Source organism: Carya illinoinensis, chromosome 4 (genome assembly GCF_018687715.1).
Source record: "Carya illinoinensis cultivar Pawnee chromosome 4, C.illinoinensisPawnee_v1, whole genome shotgun sequence".
Classification (NCBI taxonomy): domain Eukaryota; kingdom Viridiplantae; phylum Streptophyta; class Magnoliopsida; order Fagales; family Juglandaceae; genus Carya; species Carya illinoinensis.
This window is the reverse complement of record NC_056755.1, coordinates 6491795-6512192: the sequence shown is the minus strand read 5'-3', so window position 1 is coordinate 6512192 and position 20398 is coordinate 6491795. Positions and strand designations below refer to the sequence as shown.

The 20398-nt window shown below is 34.4% G+C and overlaps 3 protein-coding genes across 3 annotated transcripts; 2 read left to right on the top strand and 1 right to left on the bottom strand.

Moving 5' to 3' along the window:
• Positions 1–2499: 2499 nt before the first annotated feature.
• Positions 2500–4636, top strand: LOC122308480 (protein ROOT PRIMORDIUM DEFECTIVE 1). The gene has a single exon (XM_043121831.1). The coding sequence runs from the start codon at positions 2593–2595 to the stop codon at positions 3991–3993; it is 1401 nt and encodes a 466-aa protein (XP_042977765.1). The 5' UTR covers positions 2500–2592; the 3' UTR covers positions 3994–4636.
• A 1452-nt stretch (positions 4637–6088) lies between these two features.
• On the top strand, positions 6089–11498 carry LOC122307679 (E3 ubiquitin-protein ligase XBAT33-like). Its single transcript, XM_043120712.1, has 10 exons — positions 6089–6575; positions 6732–6791; positions 7390–7461; positions 7691–7875; positions 8282–8442; positions 8536–8594; positions 8675–8721; positions 8813–8956; positions 9773–9864; positions 10577–11498. The coding sequence occupies exons 1-10, from the start codon at positions 6399–6401 to the stop codon at positions 11116–11118; spliced, it is 1539 nt and encodes a 512-aa protein (XP_042976646.1). The 5' UTR covers positions 6089–6398; the 3' UTR covers positions 11119–11498.
• Positions 11499–13335: 1837 nt separating this feature from the next.
• Positions 13336–14607, bottom strand: LOC122308000 (CEN-like protein 1). The gene is made up of 4 exons (XM_043121150.1): positions 14339–14607; positions 14142–14203; positions 13977–14017; positions 13336–13865 (listed from the first exon to the last, which is right to left on the bottom strand). The coding sequence occupies exons 1-4, from the start codon at positions 14537–14539 to the stop codon at positions 13648–13650; spliced, it is 522 nt and encodes a 173-aa protein (XP_042977084.1). The 5' UTR covers positions 14540–14607; the 3' UTR covers positions 13336–13647.
• Between the last annotated feature and the right edge of the window lie 5791 nt (positions 14608–20398).

Genomic DNA, 20398 nt, shown 5'->3' with positions numbered 1-20398 from the left:
TATCAATGCATGAGTTTCCTAATATTTATCATTATAATAGGAATACATGAATAACTTTTATCCTCAGCTACTTAGGGGATCTTTTTCACTTCTTTTTATTTTTCTCAAATTAAAACATTTACCATTTTAAAGGCTTTGAACTTTGGGAATTACAGACTATGATAATTTGAGTGGGCTATATATATCTATGATAACGAATATTATTATATATTATCTCATATATTTTATCCTTAAAAATCACTAAATTAATTAAACTTTCCACCGATCATAAGGATATGTTATAGGTTTTACTTCATTCATAAAAGCTAAGGACGTTTTTTATATCGAGAAATCATCTAGATATCATCTCTAAATAGACAAGTTTTGAGTAGGTTCTTTGTAAATAAGTTGATCCCAATAACAAAAAACTATTTTTTTAAATATAATTTACATTTTTACAAAAACTTACATGAGATTTATCTATTTAAGATTTGTACTAATTAAAATAAAAACCATAAGGGAAGATGACAGAATTTACGTGTGTTTAGGCGGGCTTCATTAACTTCCGACAATCTGTGGAAATTGAGGGTCATGATGCGTACAGTTTTTGTTTTGTTTTTTTTTTTTTTTCGGCATCCAAACAAAGAATGCGTGTAAATTAACCTTTTCTACCTTCTAAGTAGTAGTTGTTTCTGCCATGAGGGTGGAGTAGTACTAGTACTCGATCGGCCGATTGTTGGTTGAGATGGCCGTTGGGTTAGTTATGTCTGTTGCTTTTAAGTAACTCTCCTATCTTGCCACGTGGAAATTAACTACCGTTTGTTGTCACCTGGCCTCCCCATTACCAGCTAGCTGCATCTTGTTAAATTGTCTTTGCGGCTTTGCCTCTCTCTGGCTTGCATGGGAATTATAATCACATGTATGTCTCACATAAGATTTTCGATAACTCTTAGATATTAAATTCATAAATTTTTTTTTTTTTTTGTGCATATAGGTAAGATATATAGAATAATTATGTTGCATGTTGACAAGGTGACGCCAGCTATCATATATACTAAGATTGAACTCTGAGAATTATTAAAAAAAAATTAAAAAATAAAAAAGGTAAGAGAGAGAGAGAATAATTAAAACTCTGATATTTCATGCCCTACCTAACATATATATATATTTTTTATATCGATCCATGCCGACATGGTCAATGCCGTTTATATCAAGCTGTTTGAGGAATTAACATTTACATTTACCTAACAAGATGATGATATGTCCTTTTCAAGTTTTTGCCTCCAAATTCATGAATCAGACCGTCTCTAATTCCTTGCCTGTATACCTTCATTTGTTTTCAAAAAAGAAAAAAGAAAAGATGACATGGCCGGAAGTAGTGCTAGCATATATATTCATTTATTTCCATACAAAATTTAAAAAAATAATAATAAAAAAGTTATGTCCTCTTGGCCGGATATGTATAGACTTTTTATTTAATTTAAAATTTAAGAAGATCACAAAGAAGGTGGAAATTCCAATATCCTATTAAACAGCCATTTTGGTTTTGAGTTTGTGAGTTTAAAGAAAGATTATATTAGTCATGATATGTTTTATAAATTTATAAAAAAAAAAAAATATTTTAAGTGGAAAAGTACTAAATCTGGTTCTTTCTCGGTCAGAAATGCATATCATCTTCAAATGAAGAGTTAGCGTTGGAGATGGTGGTAGTTCTTCCACCATTTGAAGTAGTACCTATTGGCACACAATTTGGAATTTGGATGATCCTGATACAGTTAAAAACTTTTATCTGGAAGTCTATGGATGACATTCTGCCTACTCTAAATCTCTTTCTATGGATGAAATATTTTGCAAACCTCTATACACTTGTGGATGCTGACTGTAACTCTATTTAATTAATGCTAATATATGTCTGTTTAAAAATAAAAATAAAAATAAAGCAAAACTATGGATATTGCCAATAATCGTATAATCATTTTGAAAAAGAATAAGATTTATTATTAAAAAATTAATTTTTATATATAAAATTTATATTTATTTATTTTTTAAAATAATTATATGATATTTATACATTCACAATTATAACTATTATTTCTCTATTTATTAAGGATAAATCACTTGTGTTCAAGGACAGACCTGGGCTAACCCACCCACCTTTGAGTTTACGTGTTTGGATAAGGGCCCGATATTATGGGCTTATACAAAATTTTCTGTGAGCTTCCCTTATTGTCCTTTATATGTTCAGTTGTGTTTTTAGATTTTTCATTTATTTATAAGAGTTTTATTATATATAAGCATAAGTTTTAATTTATATATTTAATTTATTTATATTTAAAATTTAAATTAATATTATTTTTAATAAAATTTACTTTTTAACCAATTTAATATATAGATTAGTATATAATTATATTTGTAACTATATTTTTCTAATTTATAATTAACCATTTAATTCTTATTAGTCGAATGTTTTCTTGATTGACTAATCAAATACCAAATAATTTAAACCGAAAAAACTCTGATTTCGCCCGCCCCGTCGACCGTCGTACGTCATTTCTCTCTGCAAAAATCCATAAACCCTAAAACCCTACCCATATAACCCACAGCCCCAAAAAAATGCTCCTCCTAATCGGTCCTTTCAAACACAAAACCCCAACCATCAAAACCCTAGCATCTCTCCTTTTAAATCTCTCGTCCGCCAGATCATTGTCCCATTCCACCTCCATCCCCAAAAAGCAGCAACGCGTACGCGACCATGGCTACGACAACTACATGGAAATCGAGAAGAAGACCCGCAAGGTCCTCAAGTTCCAGGACCTCATCCTATCCCAGCCCAACCAAACCCTCCCCGTCTCTCGCCTGGATCTCCTCGCTCGCCGCCTCGGCTTCAAACAACACGAATCCGGCGCTTTCGTTCTCAAATTCCCTCACGTTTTCGATATTTACGAGCACCCGGTTCAAAGAATACTCTACATTCGATTATCCCGGAAAGCCCTTTTGCAAATTGAGCAAGAAAAGCAAGCTCTCGATGCTCAAATCCCCGACGCCGTGATCCGCCTCCGGAAGCTTGTAATGATGTCGAGTACGGGTCGGATCCGCCTCGAGCACGTGCGTATTGCGAGGAAAGAGTTTGGCTTGCCTGAAGATTTCGAGTACTCGGTAATTCTCAAATACCCCCAATACTTTCGATTATTCGATGCTAAGGAGACTAGGAATAAGTACATTGCGATTGTTGAGAGGGATGAGAGTTTAGCGGTGTGTGCTATAGAGAAAGCTAGGGAGAGAGAATATAGGGAAAAGGGGATTGATGCCGAGGATATAAGGTTTTCTTTTATCGTGAATTTCCCACCTGGATTTAAGATCGGCAAGTATTACAGGATTGCAGTGTGGAAATGGCAACGAGTTCCGTATTGGTCGCCTTATGAGGATGTGTCGGGTTACGATTTAAGGTCGCTGGAGGCCCAGAAGCGGATGGAAAAGAGGGCGGTGGCAGCAATTCATGAATTGTTGTCATTGACTGTGGAGAAGAAAATCACGTTGGAAAGGATTGCACATTTCAGGTTGGCGATGAATTTGCCAAAGAGATTGAAGGAGTTTCTTCTTCAGCATCAGGGGATATTTTATATTTCAACGAGAGGTAATCAAGGGAAGCTGCATACGGTTTTTCTTAGGGAGGCATATAAGAGGGGTGATTTGATAGAGCCAAATGATTTGTATTTGGCAAGGAGGAAGTTGGCTGATTTAGTCTTGTTGAGCCCTAGGAAGGCAAATGTGGATCGGGAATTGGTTAATTATAGGAGAGATAGAGAAGATCATGAAACAGGGCGCTTTAGAACTGAGTTTGTGGATGATGATTTTCATAATTCTGCAGTTGAGGATAATGTTGGGAAAGATAGGGAGGGGGGGGATAATTTGGACTCCGATATGGGTTGTGATGATGGCTCTGATTTTCTAGATGAGAATGATGATTGCCTTGAAACTCCAGAGGATATCCATGTAGATGAGAGAGCGAACTAAAACCAGTGGCCTGAGGCTAATTTCAGATGTTATTGGCCAATGAAGAAGTGATGCACTACAGAACAAAAGCACTGTCTCGAAAGACGAATGATTTATATTAATGGGCTAGAAGCACCTCTCCTATAGGAATTAGTTTTTGGAGAAGATCTAATGCTTTGGAGTACGTTGTTTCGACTCGAGAGGGTTTATTTGCTTTCTCCATGGAATGAAATTGAGGCCCCTTTAGTTTGAATGCGGGGTTAACAGATACCAGTTTGGAATAAATGATTGGCATATAAGTTCCAAGCGATTGAAGAAATTAAGCATGAAGTTTCAAGCTTATGGAAAAGAGTTGCTTCAGTTTAACCACTCATGCCGTGATGTCACTTTACCCTGATGATCGTCCTCATTCAGATTGTCTAGACTTTCTGATTTGGGAATGTTGAGCTGCAATGAAGCTTCAATCCATGGGATTCTTCCTTCATATCCATTCACTTGATCAAATATATCTGAGAAAATCAGCAAAATAGATGTTATCATCATGTTGGTTGGCTTGGTTGTCTCCATGAGTTTACATTCCAATGTTAAGCGGTGTTGCTCTCCCTGCTGCACTTACATATATGTCCAATTTTCGAATACAATTGTGATGGTTGCCATTTTTCCAGGCTTCCTTTTGATGGTTATTTATTTAATTTAAAACCCTTTAACTTCTTTTCATCTGCATCTAACTCATTCCCTCTGACCACTTTTGTCTCCTTACCAATAACATGAAGTCCCTACTAAGAAATAAACAATAAATTTATGTTGCTTAGGCTAAGCAGCACATCACCTGCTGCTAAACTCGATTGCAAACTGGCTTTGATATTTTAATTGCTTATGAGATAATACTGTTAACGTAAAGTGAGAGATAAAATGAGATTCTAGGTAAACCTAGGTGTGAAGAATCACAGCGTTTCAAGTGAAAGCATCAACTTAGATCATTTCCCAACCATCCGATGATGTTTGAAGATAACTGCGGGACTTCCCATGCTCTGACTGGTTCCATTCCTGGGCCACTGCCCATGTCCCACGTTTCATATTTCCGATGATCGCAATATACCATTATCCAAGATGTCTGCTGGCCTTTATTACTTTATGGTGGGGCAATGGGCACATGATTATCGTGATATTTTTTGACGTTGAAAAGTTGGACTCTGTGGGTCCTAGCATCAATTACCAACGGTCCCTTGCCTTCAGAGTGGGTGATGATCACCAATGTCCCATTTTAAAAGTAATTATTATTGACTCGCTATATAAAACATATTTAATAAAATAATTATATGATATAATTATATTTTTTATAAATGAAATTTTACTATCCATTACCTATCAACTTGAAAATAAAATAATAACTCTTTACAGTCTTAGTTACACGTATCTTTTTTTATAATAAAGTTTATAAATTTGATATTCATATAAAAATTAATTAATTTTTAATGAAAAATCCAATTTTAAAAAGAAATATGTAAATTTAGTCATGTTATCTCTAATTGGATGAAGGATGAGCATTGAGACGAGACATTGGAAACTTAGCACTTTCATATTTCATATTCACATTCAAAAGTAACATGTCAAATTCATGCTTTGTTTTCAAATTCAAGTTAGACATCAATTCAATCAATATCTCATTTTCTGTTTAGCGGTTTGTTCTGCGTACTAACACTTACAAAATTAGAAACAAAAAAAAAGAAAAATGGGTTAAAGCAAGTTGTGCCACTCTGGATTCTCTACCTCACTAAGCCCCATGCTCATCGAACTTTATGCGTTCCACTTTCTCTTGTTCAAAAAAAGGATAAGTATAATTATAAATACGTAAGTATCGAATAATTATTTTTAAAAAAAATAAAATTTATTATTAAAAAATAATTTTTTTATATAAATATTATATTTACTCAATTTTAAAAATACACAAGATTTATATAATTTAAAATTGTATTTAACAACTAAAAAATGAAACTTAAATCCTAGGTAGAAACTTGTAAGAACAGCACATTCCTAAAACATAATACCCAAACCAAGAAAGGAAAAGTACCAAGAGTTTTTTTCGGCTGCATTGGCAATATATATAGAGCTTGTCCTTCGGGACTTCGCACCAAGGCACCAGTTCTCTCTCTCTCTCTCTTCCTTCTTCTTTTGTATCCTTCAAACCATAACAATAATCGCCGCAGCATAAATCCACAAGAACACAAAAGCAGCTCATCCGGGTGCCACGTCATCATGTCCTGCTCCCCACTTCAATCTGAAAATCTGGTGTGTTGTGCCTCCCGTTGAATTTCTTAGATGCTGTCTTTGAATCTGTGCTACGACGGTTGACCTATATATAGTCGTTACCATACGACGCTGTACATACAAAGAAGCTAAAGTGAGAGAAAGAGAGACCGACGGAAATGGGTAATTCGTTTGGGTGCTCTGCGTCCGGTGAGAGGCTGGTATCTGCCGCTCGAGACGGGGACTTGATCGAGGCCAAAATGCTATTGGAATGCAATCCATGTCTAGCCAAGTACTCCACCTTCGGGGGCCTTAATTCCCCTCTCCATTTTGCCGCCGCCAAGGGCCACAAAGAGGTCCGTTTTCTTCTTCTTTTTCATTTTTTTTTTTTTTTTTTGTTTTGTTTTGTTTTGTTATTTTCATCTAGCAGCTACCTATCGATTCCTTTTTCTTTTTCCTTACTTTTTTTTTTTTCTTTTCTTTTTGCATTCTTCTGTGTTGGTTTTAAATAGATTGTGGCGTTGTTACTTGAGAATGGAGGTGATGTCAATTCGAGGAATTACTGTGGGCAGGTATGAGATTTGGTGGTTTTCTCATCTGGGTTCTGTTTGTCGCTGATTCTCTATTAGATAACACTTGTTTTCGTATTTACGGATTGGGTTCTCATTTTGGTATTGAACGCAATTTCGGAGATGGGTATGAATTTTCTTGATTGCCTTCAATTTTCTGGCTTTGATGGTTCTTGGACTTTGAAATTCGAAGTGGAAGCCTTGGATAGATTTGAGATGAATTTAAGTTTAGCAGTCGGAGACCCGCACATATAATACCGCTCTAGCTTTTTTCCCCCTCCTCTGATTTGTCTAATTCAGAACTTAGGATTGGATAAAATTGTGTGCAAGCAAACGCTGCCTTTTGAAACCCGTAGCTTGCTCTTCAATACGTAACATATTACTGGATCTTTGTTGAATCTCATCGATTAAGAGCGTTTAATATGAAATGCTGCTGAATCAATTAAGAATAAATTTTAGCAGTCCCGTAATCTAAACTGATGTGATTAATAATGCCACTTATCTTGTTGAAATGACTAACTAATGTGATCAATAATGCCACTGATCTTGTTGAAATGACTTGTGTCACTGCCATGACTATTGTTTGCATTTGTATTTGAAGACGGCTCTAATGCAAGCATGCAGATATGGGCACTGGGAAGTTGTGCAGACTCTTCTTCTCTTCAGATGCAATGTGAGTTTAGTTTGTACTTTTAAACTTAGAACTATATCAGAGCTTTCGAAAATTTTCCGTTTCGTTAATTTGCTAGTGTAATCCTAAGCCCATGGGGCTGGTCAAAGCTTCGATATGGGATTTAATGATTTTATCCTTAAAAGTTGTGTTCTTTTCTGCTCATATTTGCCGCCATTCATCAAGAATAAATTGACTTTGAAACATTGTTTTGAACTGTCACTTATTACAGGTGACAAGGTCAGACTATCTCAGTGGGAGGACAGCTCTCCATTTTGCTGCTGTAAGTGGCCATGCAAGATGCATAAGACTTGTTGTGGCCGACTTTGTTCCAAGTGCTCCTTATGAAGCAATAAATGCACAGACAGACAGTGATAGAGGTGACGGCACAGATGTCAAGAACAAATATGACCAAAGGTGTGGGGCTTGAACTGATTCATTATATATATAGATATTGCTGAGGATTTTAAAACTGCAATTGGTAATAAAATGAGTTTCTTTCTGTTTGTAAAGATTTTTGAAAGCTTAGCAGCAATAGAAGACTACCCACTGAACAAGAAAATACCCGAGGCATGCCCTTATCTGAATTCCTACTGGAAGCTTTTATCGCATAGATTTATTGAATGGGATTTTGTAATATTGCTTTTTGTTTCTATGGTTTTTCATGTCTGATCCTGTACAACCTTTAATATCACCAATTTTCCCATTGTTCAAGCTATCATCAGATAAGATCTCTCTGGCCATTCATGATTATTATGGATGCTATAGACTCGTTCTGCTGTAGCTTTTATTCCTACTATTTATTTATTTTTGTCCTCTGCAGTGCTTTATCAAAGTTTGTAAATAAGGCAGCTGATGGTGGTATCACCGGTCTTCACATGGCTGCATTGAATGGGTATTTCGATTGTGTACAACTCCTTCTCGACCTTCATGCAAATGTTTCAGCTGTGACATGTCATTATGGAACGTCCATGGATTTGATAGGTAGGTATGCCCTGTGCTGAATTTTAGTACCTTATATCTCTGTGGTTTCTTCTTGTCCATGCTTCAAACTGAAGTAGAAGTACATATTTCCAGGAGCCGGAAGCACTCCATTGCACTATGCTGCTTGTGGGGGAAATTTGAAATGCTGTCAGGCAAGATTATAATAGCCTTGATGGTTACTTATTTGTGGTCTCTCTTGAATTTCAATGATGTTGTTCTCTCTCTTCTGCAGGTCCTCCTTGCAAGAGGTGCCAGTAGGATTACCTTGAATTGCAATGGGTATAATTTCTGAGCTGGGTCTTCTGGTGTTTAGTCTTAGTGTTATGTAGTCTATACGATCTGAATGAAGGAAACTTATCTATTCTTTCAGATGGCTTCCTATTGACGTCGCCAGGATGTGGGGGCGTCATTGGCTTGAACCTCTACTGGCACCTGATTCTAACTTGATAGTACCAACATTCCCTTCTTCTATATACCTATCCTTGCCTCTCTCGAGTGTACTTAACATAGCAAGGTAATATTGCAATTCGATATACCTATGGATGCATCTCATGACTTGGAAAGGTGCTGTATTATAATTTATGTGAACAAATTGTGGAGTTTGGCATTGAATAATCCACTTTATAGAGGTTTCTTTGGTTTTAGCTGGATGTCATTCATGGTCTTCAATGGGTAATTGGTAGCTGACAATGAGGTATTTAGCTCTGGGTGGAATTCTTCTTTATGTCAGTAGTATAAGACATATATGATGGTAGCAGGGAAGTCCCTTGTCTTCAAATCATGAAAGTTTGAAGATTAGGAATCTTCCTTCATTTGCAGATATTAGATGAATCTCATTGTGTGCCTGCAGATAATGCTAATTGGTTCTGCAGCTTAGACGGGTCCAATAATCTTTCTAACTGATCTAACCAGAAAATCTGAAAACAGTTGACCTTATTTTTTGTTTTTGTTTTTTCTTTTTTCTTTTTGGTTTTTTCAAATGGTAACTAAAAAGAATGTCTGGGAAGCTTTACCAAATTCGAATACTTGAAATTGGCATACGTAAGCTCATAGTATCTGAGGTGTTGTTTGGACTTCTATCTGTTGGAAAATTGTATATCTTATAATCACTTTGTGGGGATTTTTTTTCCTGTTTTTTGTTTGTGTGGGGGGGGGGGGGGGGGGGGGGGGGGGGGGGGGGGGGTTGGTGTAATTATAGACCACATCTTTTGTTTCCTGGCAACTAACAAGAAAGCAACCTGCTCTTCACCACTGAGACGCCAATATTATGATGTTGAAGATTCACTGATCAATAATGAAATTAAGATGATACCTTCTGAATCCTCTGCAGAGAGTGTGGATTGCAGTCCTCAACAACCTCCTCTGATGACACTGATGTCTGTGCTGTCTGCTTGGAGAGAGCATGTTCTGTGGCTGCCGAAGGTCTGTTTCCTTTTCTCCTTGTCCTTCTTCTTTATTATTCTTTTAAATGCACACCCATACATTGAATACTAAGTCATATAAGTATGAAACTATAGAAGTTGTTGATCTGAGGTAGGAAAATTAGAATTTCCACCTTGGTCCTTTCACTCTTTTGCTTGGAGCTGAAGCCCTTCTCAGCTACTTTGAGGATATATTATGATGGAAAAGGATAGTAATACAGATTCATCTTGCAGCTTCTATTTATTCAGAATACGCAACAAATTATAGTTAAATCTTTTAAGATAGATGAGTGAGTTTATCATCAAGGTTGGCTAATCTCTAGCTGGCCAACTGATTGTTGGTTTGATCGTATAACTGTGATCAGATCAATGCAAAATATTTAATTGGTTAAAGCAGTGAGGAAGATCTCATTAAAGAATTTTATATATATATATATATATATATATATATATTTTATATCTCTTCCTAAGAAGGTATACCTAATGCCTATTGTGCCTTCCACTATCATTGATATCGTTTGTGATTTAGAGAAGTGAAATCAAATTTCTTTTACATATGATTTTCCAAATCTGTGTTGGGACTAACTATTAAAATGTCGAAACATGCAGTTCTTTCAGTCCATAAGGTCAAATATTAACCAGCTAAGATAAATTAATCCTATCAATTACTTTGTGGCACTTGCACTTAATTATTGGTGGATGTAAAATTTCAGGATGTGGACATGAGCTTTGTGTGAAATGCGCTCTCTATCTTTGCTCGACATGCAACATTCCTTCTGAATTGGTGGGCCCACCTGGGTCCATTCCTTGCCCTCTCTGTAGATATGGAATTATCTCTTTCAACAAATTGCCAGGTTCCCCACCAAAAGAAAATAAACTACATATTTCCCTTGGCCTCTGTAACCCATGCATGCTTCCCTCTCGTGACCCTGACTGTCAATCTCCAGTTCGTACACCGGAGATCCGAAAAAACCGTGTGGCTTCAGTTTCTTCAGATCTATTATGTCCAGTCACTTGTAGCCCATTTCCTTCTGTTGCCATTCCTTTATGTACCTGCAATGATGGTCCATGCCCATCATTTGAACCGCGGGAGGTGGAAACACAAGATCAATCGCCCCATCGTTCACAAGCAATGTCAATGGATCAAGAAAAGATGGATGGGTCAAGATTGCAGAGAACTAGTTGTTCAAGCATGTTTTGGGGTAGAAGAAGCTGTAGCAGAGAGCATCAGTGCAACTCTGAAATTAATGCTTGACAAGTTCAGTTGTTGGAGGATGGTCCATACTCATGGATAGATTTTTTTTTTAAAACATAATTTGCAGTGGTGCAATCCAAGGTTGTGTCTGATCTCATCTGTCCCAAAAATGATGATTATACATAAATCCATGTTTGCATCCGGTATTTGTTCGGTTGGCTACATGGTGACAGATGGGTCTTGCATCATTGTCTTTTTTACCACATTTTGGGATTGCTTCTTTTTAGTGGAGGGGTTGTGAAAATTATACGTTGGAATTGTAATCGAGTGTAATTGAATGTCATGGAAGAACAGAAATGATTTTCTTACCAAAAGAAATTACGTTACAATCAACATTTGTTTTTGTCAAACAAGGTAATTACGAGCAGTTGATTTCATTATCTCCATTGCTATTTAATTTGAAGCATTTTTCCTTTGAACTGGACTCCTCAACACTCAGATTATTGATCAATACTCACTTGCTTTGTTCAATTCTATTGAAATCGAAGTAATTCCAGCATCCTCTGGAATTTGGTGCTGAAGCTTTTACACAACTAAAATAGTAAAATGCACCAACACCTGTGTATTATTCCTCAAAGGAATTTTGTTCGAGTTTTTGAGGTCATAGAATCTAATAAAACCATAACAATTAAAAAAAAAAAATCATTTCAAAAACTTAAATATTTTAAGGGAAAAAAAAAACCAAAATTGTCTGCTTATCGCAATATTTTCTTTTATTTCTCATGTAACATTCCGAATATACGAGGAATAATAAAAAAAATAAATCAAATAAAGAAAAAGATCAAAAAAGAAAATAGAGAAGAAGATCCTCTGCTCTGACGATACAATCGAGTTGGGTCCAACATTACGAAATAACTTCTCTTTCCAACAAATACTTGAAATGTTGTTTTAAAAAAAGAATATTAGTTACAATTTTAAAATGTGTAAGTCAGTATATTTATTTAAAAAAATAATTTATTATCAAAAGAATAATTTTTTTATGTGAATTTCAGATTTATCCATTTTTTTCAAAAGAAATATGAAGAATTGCATACTCTTTTACTGCTATTATCATTTTTCTTTTTCTTTTTTTTAAAAAAAACCCTTTAAGAACCACCAAAACTTTGACACAAAGCAATGAGATCTTTCTTTCTTTTTTTCTTTTTTACATGACATCTAATTAAAGCAGGTCTTATGGAATCATGGCTACTAAGTAAATTTGGATAAAAGATTTCACCCATTAGATTATTTTTCTAATGTTTTGTCCACGACCAATCGAGAAGTGCTACAAATTTAAAGAAATTTTATAAAATTAAATTTAAACATTAACACAATTTTATGTAAACTCGTTAGAAATATTTTATAATAAAAATAATTTTATAATATAATATACTGTTAAGACACGTTAATTTATAAAAGAAAAAAAATGTGCGATTGAGTTATAGTTAAAGTATTTCTCCAACCGATATTTAAAGTGGCTTCAAATTATGTAGCATAATTGATAAATTTTTGCTCGAATACAGCTAAAAAATTTCGTGTGATGTCATATTTCTGTAGACGATTGGTAACGAGTACCTTAAAATTCTCGTTTCAGATCAAAGCAAGTAATGATATAGCATAATTAGAACGCACCAATTCATGCCACGTGCCCGCTACCTTCAACAGTTTGATGTCAGACTTTTGTTACATATAAATACAGTCGCGCACTAATCTTTGTACCAATACTGATTTATTCATACTTAAAATTTAAATCAACACCGTTTTCAATAAAATTTACTTTTTGACCAACTACATCATATTAGCATATAAATTAGTACATAATTATACTTATAATTATATTTTTCCTTGATACCATCTCTGATCAAACTTTATAAGCGATGGATCATAAACTCACAAAAATCTAAGTAGCAGAGAAAAAAAAAATAGAGAAAGAGATAAAAATTCTAGATGTATAGGTCTCACGCGGATTCTTTATAAAAAAGTAAATCGTATTTTTCTTAATAAGACCTACATTTTTGTAAAATATTTGTACAAAATTTAAATAAAAAATAGAGAAATATATATAAGTTCTAGATGTATAAATCTCACGCCAACTCTTTATTAAAAAAGTAAATCATACCATAAAAAAGTATAAGACAGCAGCACTATATATATACCTCGTGCCAGACTCTGAAACTACAGTAGTTAGGAAAATGATAGAGCTAGATAGATCGAGTTTGTTCCCGACATAAGTCTCGACACTTTTTTTTTTTTTTTTACTTGGTGATTAACAATGTATATTTTTAATGATGTTGAGAATTTTTTATTTTTTTTAAAAAAACGTTAAGGATATAAAAATAATTAAAAAATAAAAATTGGACTTCTCGGAAACCATCGCTACAACCCTCGGTGGGTGTGGTGTAGGACTATACTTACGGTGCTTATAATTCTCGTTACATGGAAACTGAAAACAATCTTTATATATATATATATATATATATATATGGCTGATGGAGGAAAGACACGTCCCATAATTATTCTTAATGATTTATTCTATATTCTTTGCTTGAATCATCTTCTTCTTGCAGCAGTTTCTCTCCGTGCATTGAAGTACACTGCAGCCACTGGTAGACCCAAACCATTTTCTTCTGAGAATCTTCTTGTGTTGAAATGGTCTCTTGTGGCTGGAGGCCTCACTGTTTGTCTTCCTCTCTGTTTGAACAACAGGAAGACGTACCTATGGATGCCGACTGCTGGCTTCGGAGACTCATAGCCCATATTTTCTTTTCCTGTTTAAATCGAAAGCGATTAGCATTGGCGCGCTGTTGATTTTAAGTAATAACTAACCATTCTTCAATGATCATGCAATGTCATAGAATAGTAAATAAAAGAAAACTCACCAAAAGAAGCATCAGTGGTGCCAGGAATATCTGTAACCATCCTGAAAGATATATATATATATATATATATATATATATATATTTATTTAAGGAACATATCAAAAAAATTAGCAAATCTGATATTGAAGGAAGTGCATAAAGAGAACTAGAGCCGATTATACAAACCAGTGGAGATGTTCTCTTAAATATGGATCACTAGGGTTTGGAGCATCCGGATCTGTCATAATCTTCAAGAAAAGAAAGAAGAAAGAGGTTGATATGAACAGAATCAGTAGCATTAGAAGTAGAGCAGGAAAAAAACAACAAAAAAGAATGCATCATATATATATATATATATAATGGCCAATTAGTTTTGAACTCACTAGTGTATAAGCAATCCTCATGTCGTCCCCACCAATCTCTGCTCGGGGTTTAGAGATAATGACAGAAGGCATGAGCTCATGGCCATTGGCAACATTTTTGCTAGAGTTGTAGATTACTTCCATTCTAACACTTGGGGTGAAACTGTCAACCACCTCTCCCACCACTTTCCCTATAGTTAATGGTTCCATGAGCTTTGACATGATTAAGACAAAAAATGCTACCTTTTAAGTGTGTGTGTGTGGCAGAGGGTGCGGGAGAAGTGCTTTGTGGTAATGTCGATGCAATAATAATGTCAATATGAGAGGGGTTTTTATAGGCACGATGAAGAGATAAAGGGCGCTTAGATTTGAGGTCTCATATGAGATAAAAAATCTTCATCTGAACCTCATTTCATTTCATCTCATTTTATTCTCAATCATAATTTAAATAAAAAATTTTCAAATTAATTATTATAACTTTATCAAATTTTTAAATAAAAAAAATCAACTTTTTCAAATTTTCAAACAAAAATAAAATTATACAATTATATTATAACAATATTTTAATTTTATAATATTTTTTATTCAACTTTTTTTTTCTTATTTTACAAAATTTATAAAATATTCAATTCAAACTATCTTACTACTATTCACAAATTATTTTATTATTATTTATAGAATTATCATCTCAGATGACTCTTCAATCCCACCCCTCTTGAATTCATAAAAAAGGGGAAAGAAAAAACTTAAAAGCTGTCTCTGTATAGGGTGAGGACATGTGTCGAGCTTCCAAACCGTGGTGTCTTTTTTCAGGAATGTGGGAAAGGATATGGCATATAATTGCCACTAGAGATCGAAGAGGGTTAATTCGCAGAGTTTGTACTAATTAAGATATCCCTGAACTCAAAATGCTAAGCTATACGTATTTGTTCAGCTCATGGAGTAGTCTTGCAGAATCTAAACATGTCTTTCGCTTATGGGTAGCACTACGGCCACGAGTATTTTTATTTTTGGTCTTTTTTTTCTTAATGTATTTTTTTAACACTTTTAAAAATTTTACTTTTAAAAAAAATTTACAATATTATTAAAAAATACTTAATCATTAAACAAATTTACGGACAAGTGAATTTGCTATATACAAGTGTATTCACGTATAAATCTATATATCAATGTTAATACCTTCATATTTAAAATTTAAATTAACAATATTTTTAATAAAGTCTATTTTCTGATCAATTACATTGGATGGATGCACGTATTGGTATGCAGAATTATTTACAACTAGATTTTTCTTAAAAATAAAAAATAAAAAGAAGAAGAAGCCAGCAGTAGCCCCGAGTGGTCTAAGCATTTCCCATTGCTTATTGGTGATTAAGTACGTGAACGGAGAATAATGCAACTTTTGAATTCCCTGACCACTAAATTAAAAAAATATCTTGGCCGGCGAAGGGGATCGAATTCGGGCTTTTCTTTTGAGATGTGCGCGCTGGCTAATAATCTATGTACTAATCTACGTATTAATATTGATGTATTTATATTTAAAATTTAAATTAGTACTGTTTTCAATAAAATTTACTTTCTGAGCAATCACATTGGATAGATATACTTATTGATGCACATAATCGCTTACAACTAAATTTTTTTTTTTAAAAAAAAAAATTCAAATTGGCACGTGAATTTTGATTGATTGAAAGGATTAATTTTGATTAAGTGCAAGTGCCACAAAGTAATTGGAAGGATTAATTTGTCTTAGCTGGTTAATATTTGACCTTATGGACTGAAAGAACTGCATGTTTCAACATTTTAATAGTTAATCCCAAAACAGATTTGGAAAATCATATGTAAAAGAAATTTTATTTCACTTCTCTAAATCACAAACGATATCAATGGTAATGAAGGTACAATAGGCATATTAGGTATACCTCCTTAGGAAGAGATATAAAATATATGTATATATATATATAATTCTTTAATGAGGTCTTCCTCACTGCCTTAACCAATTAAATATTTTGCATTGATCTGATCACAGTTACACGATCACACCAAAAATCAGTTGGCCGGCCAGCTAGAGATTAGCCAACCTTGATGATAAACTCACTCGTCTATCTTAAAAGATATAACTATAATTCGTTGCATGCGTATTCTGAATAAGTAGAAGCTGCAAGATGAATCTGTATTACTATCTTTTTCCATCATAATATATCCTCAAAATAGCTGAGAAGGGCTTCAGCTCCAAACAAAAGAGTGAAATGACCAAGGTGGAAATTGTAATTTTCCTACCTCAGATCAACAACTTCTATAGTTTCATACTTAATTATATGACTTAGTATTCAGATGTATGGGTGCGCATTTAAAAGAATAATAAAGAAGAAGGACAAGGAGAAAAGGAAACAGACCTTCGGCAGCCACAGAACATGCTCTCTCCAAGCAGACAGCACAGACATCAGTGTCATCAGAGGAGGTTGTTGAGGACTGCAATCCATACTCCCTGCAGAGGATTCAGAAGGTATCCATCTTAGTTACATTATTGATAAGTAACAAGTGAATTCGCATATCAATTTACGTATTAATATTGAAGTCTTTATATTCAAAATTTAAATTAATATTATTTTTAATAAAGTCTACTTTTTAAATAATTACATTAGATAAATATACTTATTGATACACAAAATTACTTACAACTAGATCTAAAAATAAAAAAATAAAAAGCGGTAGCCTCCGCTATCAGCATGAGTGCCGTGAGCATTTCGGCATTTCCCTTCGCTTATTGGTGATTACGTACGTGAATGGAGAATGATGCAACTTTCGAATTCCCCGGCCACTAAAAAACAATATCTTGGCCGGCGAATGGGAATTCGGGCTTTTCTTTTGAGGTGCGCGCGCTTGCTAATGATCTACAGGCACATGCTTTCTCGATCTCTCCCGTTAAAAAGCAAAGCATCGTACAAGAATTGCTCGATCGATCGGGGACGTACGTACGTGTCTGCAACTGAATGATCCGAGAAAGACGACAAGCAACGTCGTACGTACTAGAGTTGTAATAGTTATAAATTATTATCTAGAGTGTGGCTTAAAATCGTGGTGTGCTCACAGCATAATATTCATGAGAACCAGCTGGCCAAGACATTTTTTCTTTGCTAACCCGGGCGGGGGCCTGCCTCATGCAGCTGCCACGGTGTAGCACTCATTTTCCAGCTTGTCCAATAAACGTAGACAACTGAATCTCTTCAGTCTTGTAGATCGATCACAACTCCATTTGCGCCATTATCCAACTTCTGTAGTTGACTAGACATACCCCGCAAACAAGAAAACTTTAATCTATAACTATAAAAAAATTAATTTTTTATTAATAAATTTTAATTTTATTAAAAAATTACACAATACATGTATACTTTACGAGAATATGTAACTTTAATATCCAATTAGACCCCCTCAATAATTAGGACGTATATGTCTTGATCTCATAATATCTTGCACCGATCCAAATGCATCAAATAAAACATTAAGCAGATCAGTCAGATAATGTAGCTAGGTACGTCGTACGTAACTCCACATGACAAATAGAAGTTCAAAGGTCATCGATGAGGAGAAACCCAGCCACACAAAACATGATGCATGCATGCGCGCATTGTCATCCCTTATAATAATTATTCCTCCCCGGCCCTCCCCAACCATAGGATAGAGCAGGCCTCCTTTTCTATCTGTGTCTCAAACGTACGTATAGGATTCACGATCGAGCATCATTGTCAGTTTTTGATGAGGCTAGACTACTTTTAATTTGTCGCCGGCGGAAAACGAAAAAAGTAGAGAACTTCCACGCAAAAGCAGCACGTGCAAAAAGAGCAAAGGAATTTGGAGAGTGCAGATCACAGAGGTACGTATAGCTTAGTCCGATATTGGTCTGAAATGGGTGAATGCAGGAATAAACCTGTATGACTGACACGTCTTCGATCCAGCTTCAGATAATTATAATAATGTCTGCCAAAAATTTCATGCTTAATGCAAAAGAGCTTTCCTGTTATTCCTCAACCAATCGACACAATGTTTTCACTTCCTCAATCATCAGCGTAAAAACAAGGGGGAAAATCTGGCGTTCGACATGATGACGTACGTCCCTCTCACTTTTAATAACAGGTTTGAATATTACGATGATCATTTGAGTTTAATTGTAAAATATAGTCGTACGTATTCTGTGGATCTTATTAAAATGACTTCTACTTTTTTTACATTGAGATGTGTTTAATTTTTTAGATTAAAATGTATTAAATAAGTTGAAATAAATATATAATAAATCTTATTAATGATTAATTTGATATGAGTTAGTTTATTTCGATAATAAAATACAACCGTTTTCCTGTCAAATTAGCCATGTGTCGTTCTATTAGACCCGAAGAATAATTGACAGTGAAAATAAAAGTAACGGCAATTACTTATCCAGTTTTAGCATAAGTAAGAGTACCTCACTTTTTTTTTTTTTAATAAAAAAAAATATTAGTTACAAATTTTAAATAGGCAAATTTCGCATAGGTTTTTTTCATAAAAAAATGAAGTTCACTACAAAATATATATATATATATATATATATTTTATACATTTTCAAAGTGAGATCTACTTTTTTACAAAAACTTACACATAACTTATCTATTTGATACTCATACAAATCATTTCTCATCTATGTGATTTGGGAGCTATATCAATGTGTGCTTATTTGATTGCATTGAAAGAAAGGAATTTTTTGAATATATTCTATGTTTTCTTGTTTGAACACTATAATCATTTTCTCAATATTCTAAGCACGTTGATTATTGGTTATGATATAAAAAACTTTTAAGTTTTTAACAAGAGATATACATTGTTCATGTTCTGGATAGGCTTTGGCTTGAAATCTTCCATGTCTGGTATCCAAGGTTCTGTCCACGTTTACTAATAGACCATCGAATATTTGGAAGCATGAGCCTTTTGCTAATAGATCTCTTGTCTTGAGAAATCTCTTCCATAGCCACCAGTTAGATACTTTTGGAGCCACACTTTTGAATGTGACTAAGCTTAGGTATTTTTGATTTTTTTTTATAGGAGCTTGTGCCATAATCCATTGTTTCTCTAACTTAATTCCTAGCCTATTTTTGCTAATAATGCTAGATTCATCATTTCCATTAGTATGAGGCCCAATCAACCTAGGTATTTTGGCTGGCATATTGATTTCCATAATTTCGTAGACAGGTTATGAATTTTTCCCTTTGGGAATCCCCACCAAAAATTTTTAAAGCTCCTATTCATAGTCTTGCACACTAAGTTTGGCAATAAAAATGATTGCATTTCATAAGTTGGAATCGAGCTAGCGACTAATCTGATTAACATTCTACGTCCAATTTGAAAAAGTACTTTAGATTTCCAGCCTTCTAGCTCGCTATTGATTTTTTCTATGACATCTTTGAAGCTCTACTTTTTTTTCTTCTTGAGATGGACGCCCTAAGTACTTCATTCTATCTGAGAATGGTCTATATGATAGAATCTGAGTGATTATTGATTTAGTTGATGAGCTAGCATTTCTAGTAATGAAGATGACGATTTATTAAGGTTGATTCGTTGTCTTGACCATGCCATGTATTTTTCAATGCTATCATATAAAGCTTGGGCACTTCGCTTGTTTGCTTTTGTCGAAAACAATGAGGTCATCTGCAAATAATAAGCGAGAGATTGGAGGACAACATCTACATATTCAGGTTTCCTTGAATTTATCTTGTGCTTCTATTAAGATATCAATAGAGATAATACCTCTGTGCATAATGTAAATAAGAATTGTGAGATTGGATCAGCTTGTCTGAGTCCTTTCTGAGCATGGAAAAAACCTTTAGGGGTTCCATTTATAATAATAGAGACTGACGCTATCGTTATGCATTCTCTGATGAGATTAATCCAAGTACTTCCATCACTTGTAACAAAAAATCTCATTCGACATAATTGAAAGCCTTTTCCATGTCAAATTTAATTGCCATTAATCCTTATCTCCCTGTCTTTTTCTTCAGGTGATGATAGCTCATGAGCTATTAGAGTATTTTCTTTTATGTTCTTAACAGGCAC

Excerpts from the sequence above, each read along its gene's own strand:
- LOC122308480 (XM_043121831.1), top strand. The coding sequence starts at position 2,593 with ATGCTCCTCCTAATCGGTCCTTTCAAACACAAAACCCCAACCATCAAA.
- LOC122307679 (XM_043120712.1), top strand. The coding sequence starts at position 6,399 with ATGGGTAATTCGTTTGGGTGCTCTGCGTCCGGTGAGAGGCTGGTATCT. Across the intron at positions 8,443-8,535 it reads AACGTCCATGGATTTGATAG|GAGCCGGAAGCACTCCATTG; the intron begins GTAGGTATGCCC and ends ACATATTTCCAG. Across the intron at positions 8,722-8,812 it reads ATTACCTTGAATTGCAATGG|ATGGCTTCCTATTGACGTCG; the intron begins GTATAATTTCTG and ends CTATTCTTTCAG.
- LOC122308000 (XM_043121150.1), bottom strand. The coding sequence starts at position 14,539 with ATGTCAAAGCTCATGGAACCATTAACTATAGGGAAAGTGGTGGGAGAG. Across the intron at positions 14,204-14,338 it reads TGAGGATTGCTTATACACTA|ATTATGACAGATCCGGATGC; the intron begins GTGAGTTCAAAA and ends CTTTTCTTGAAG. Across the intron at positions 14,018-14,141 it reads TTAAGAGAACATCTCCACTG|GATGGTTACAGATATTCCTG; the intron begins GTTTGTATAATC and ends TATATCTTTCAG.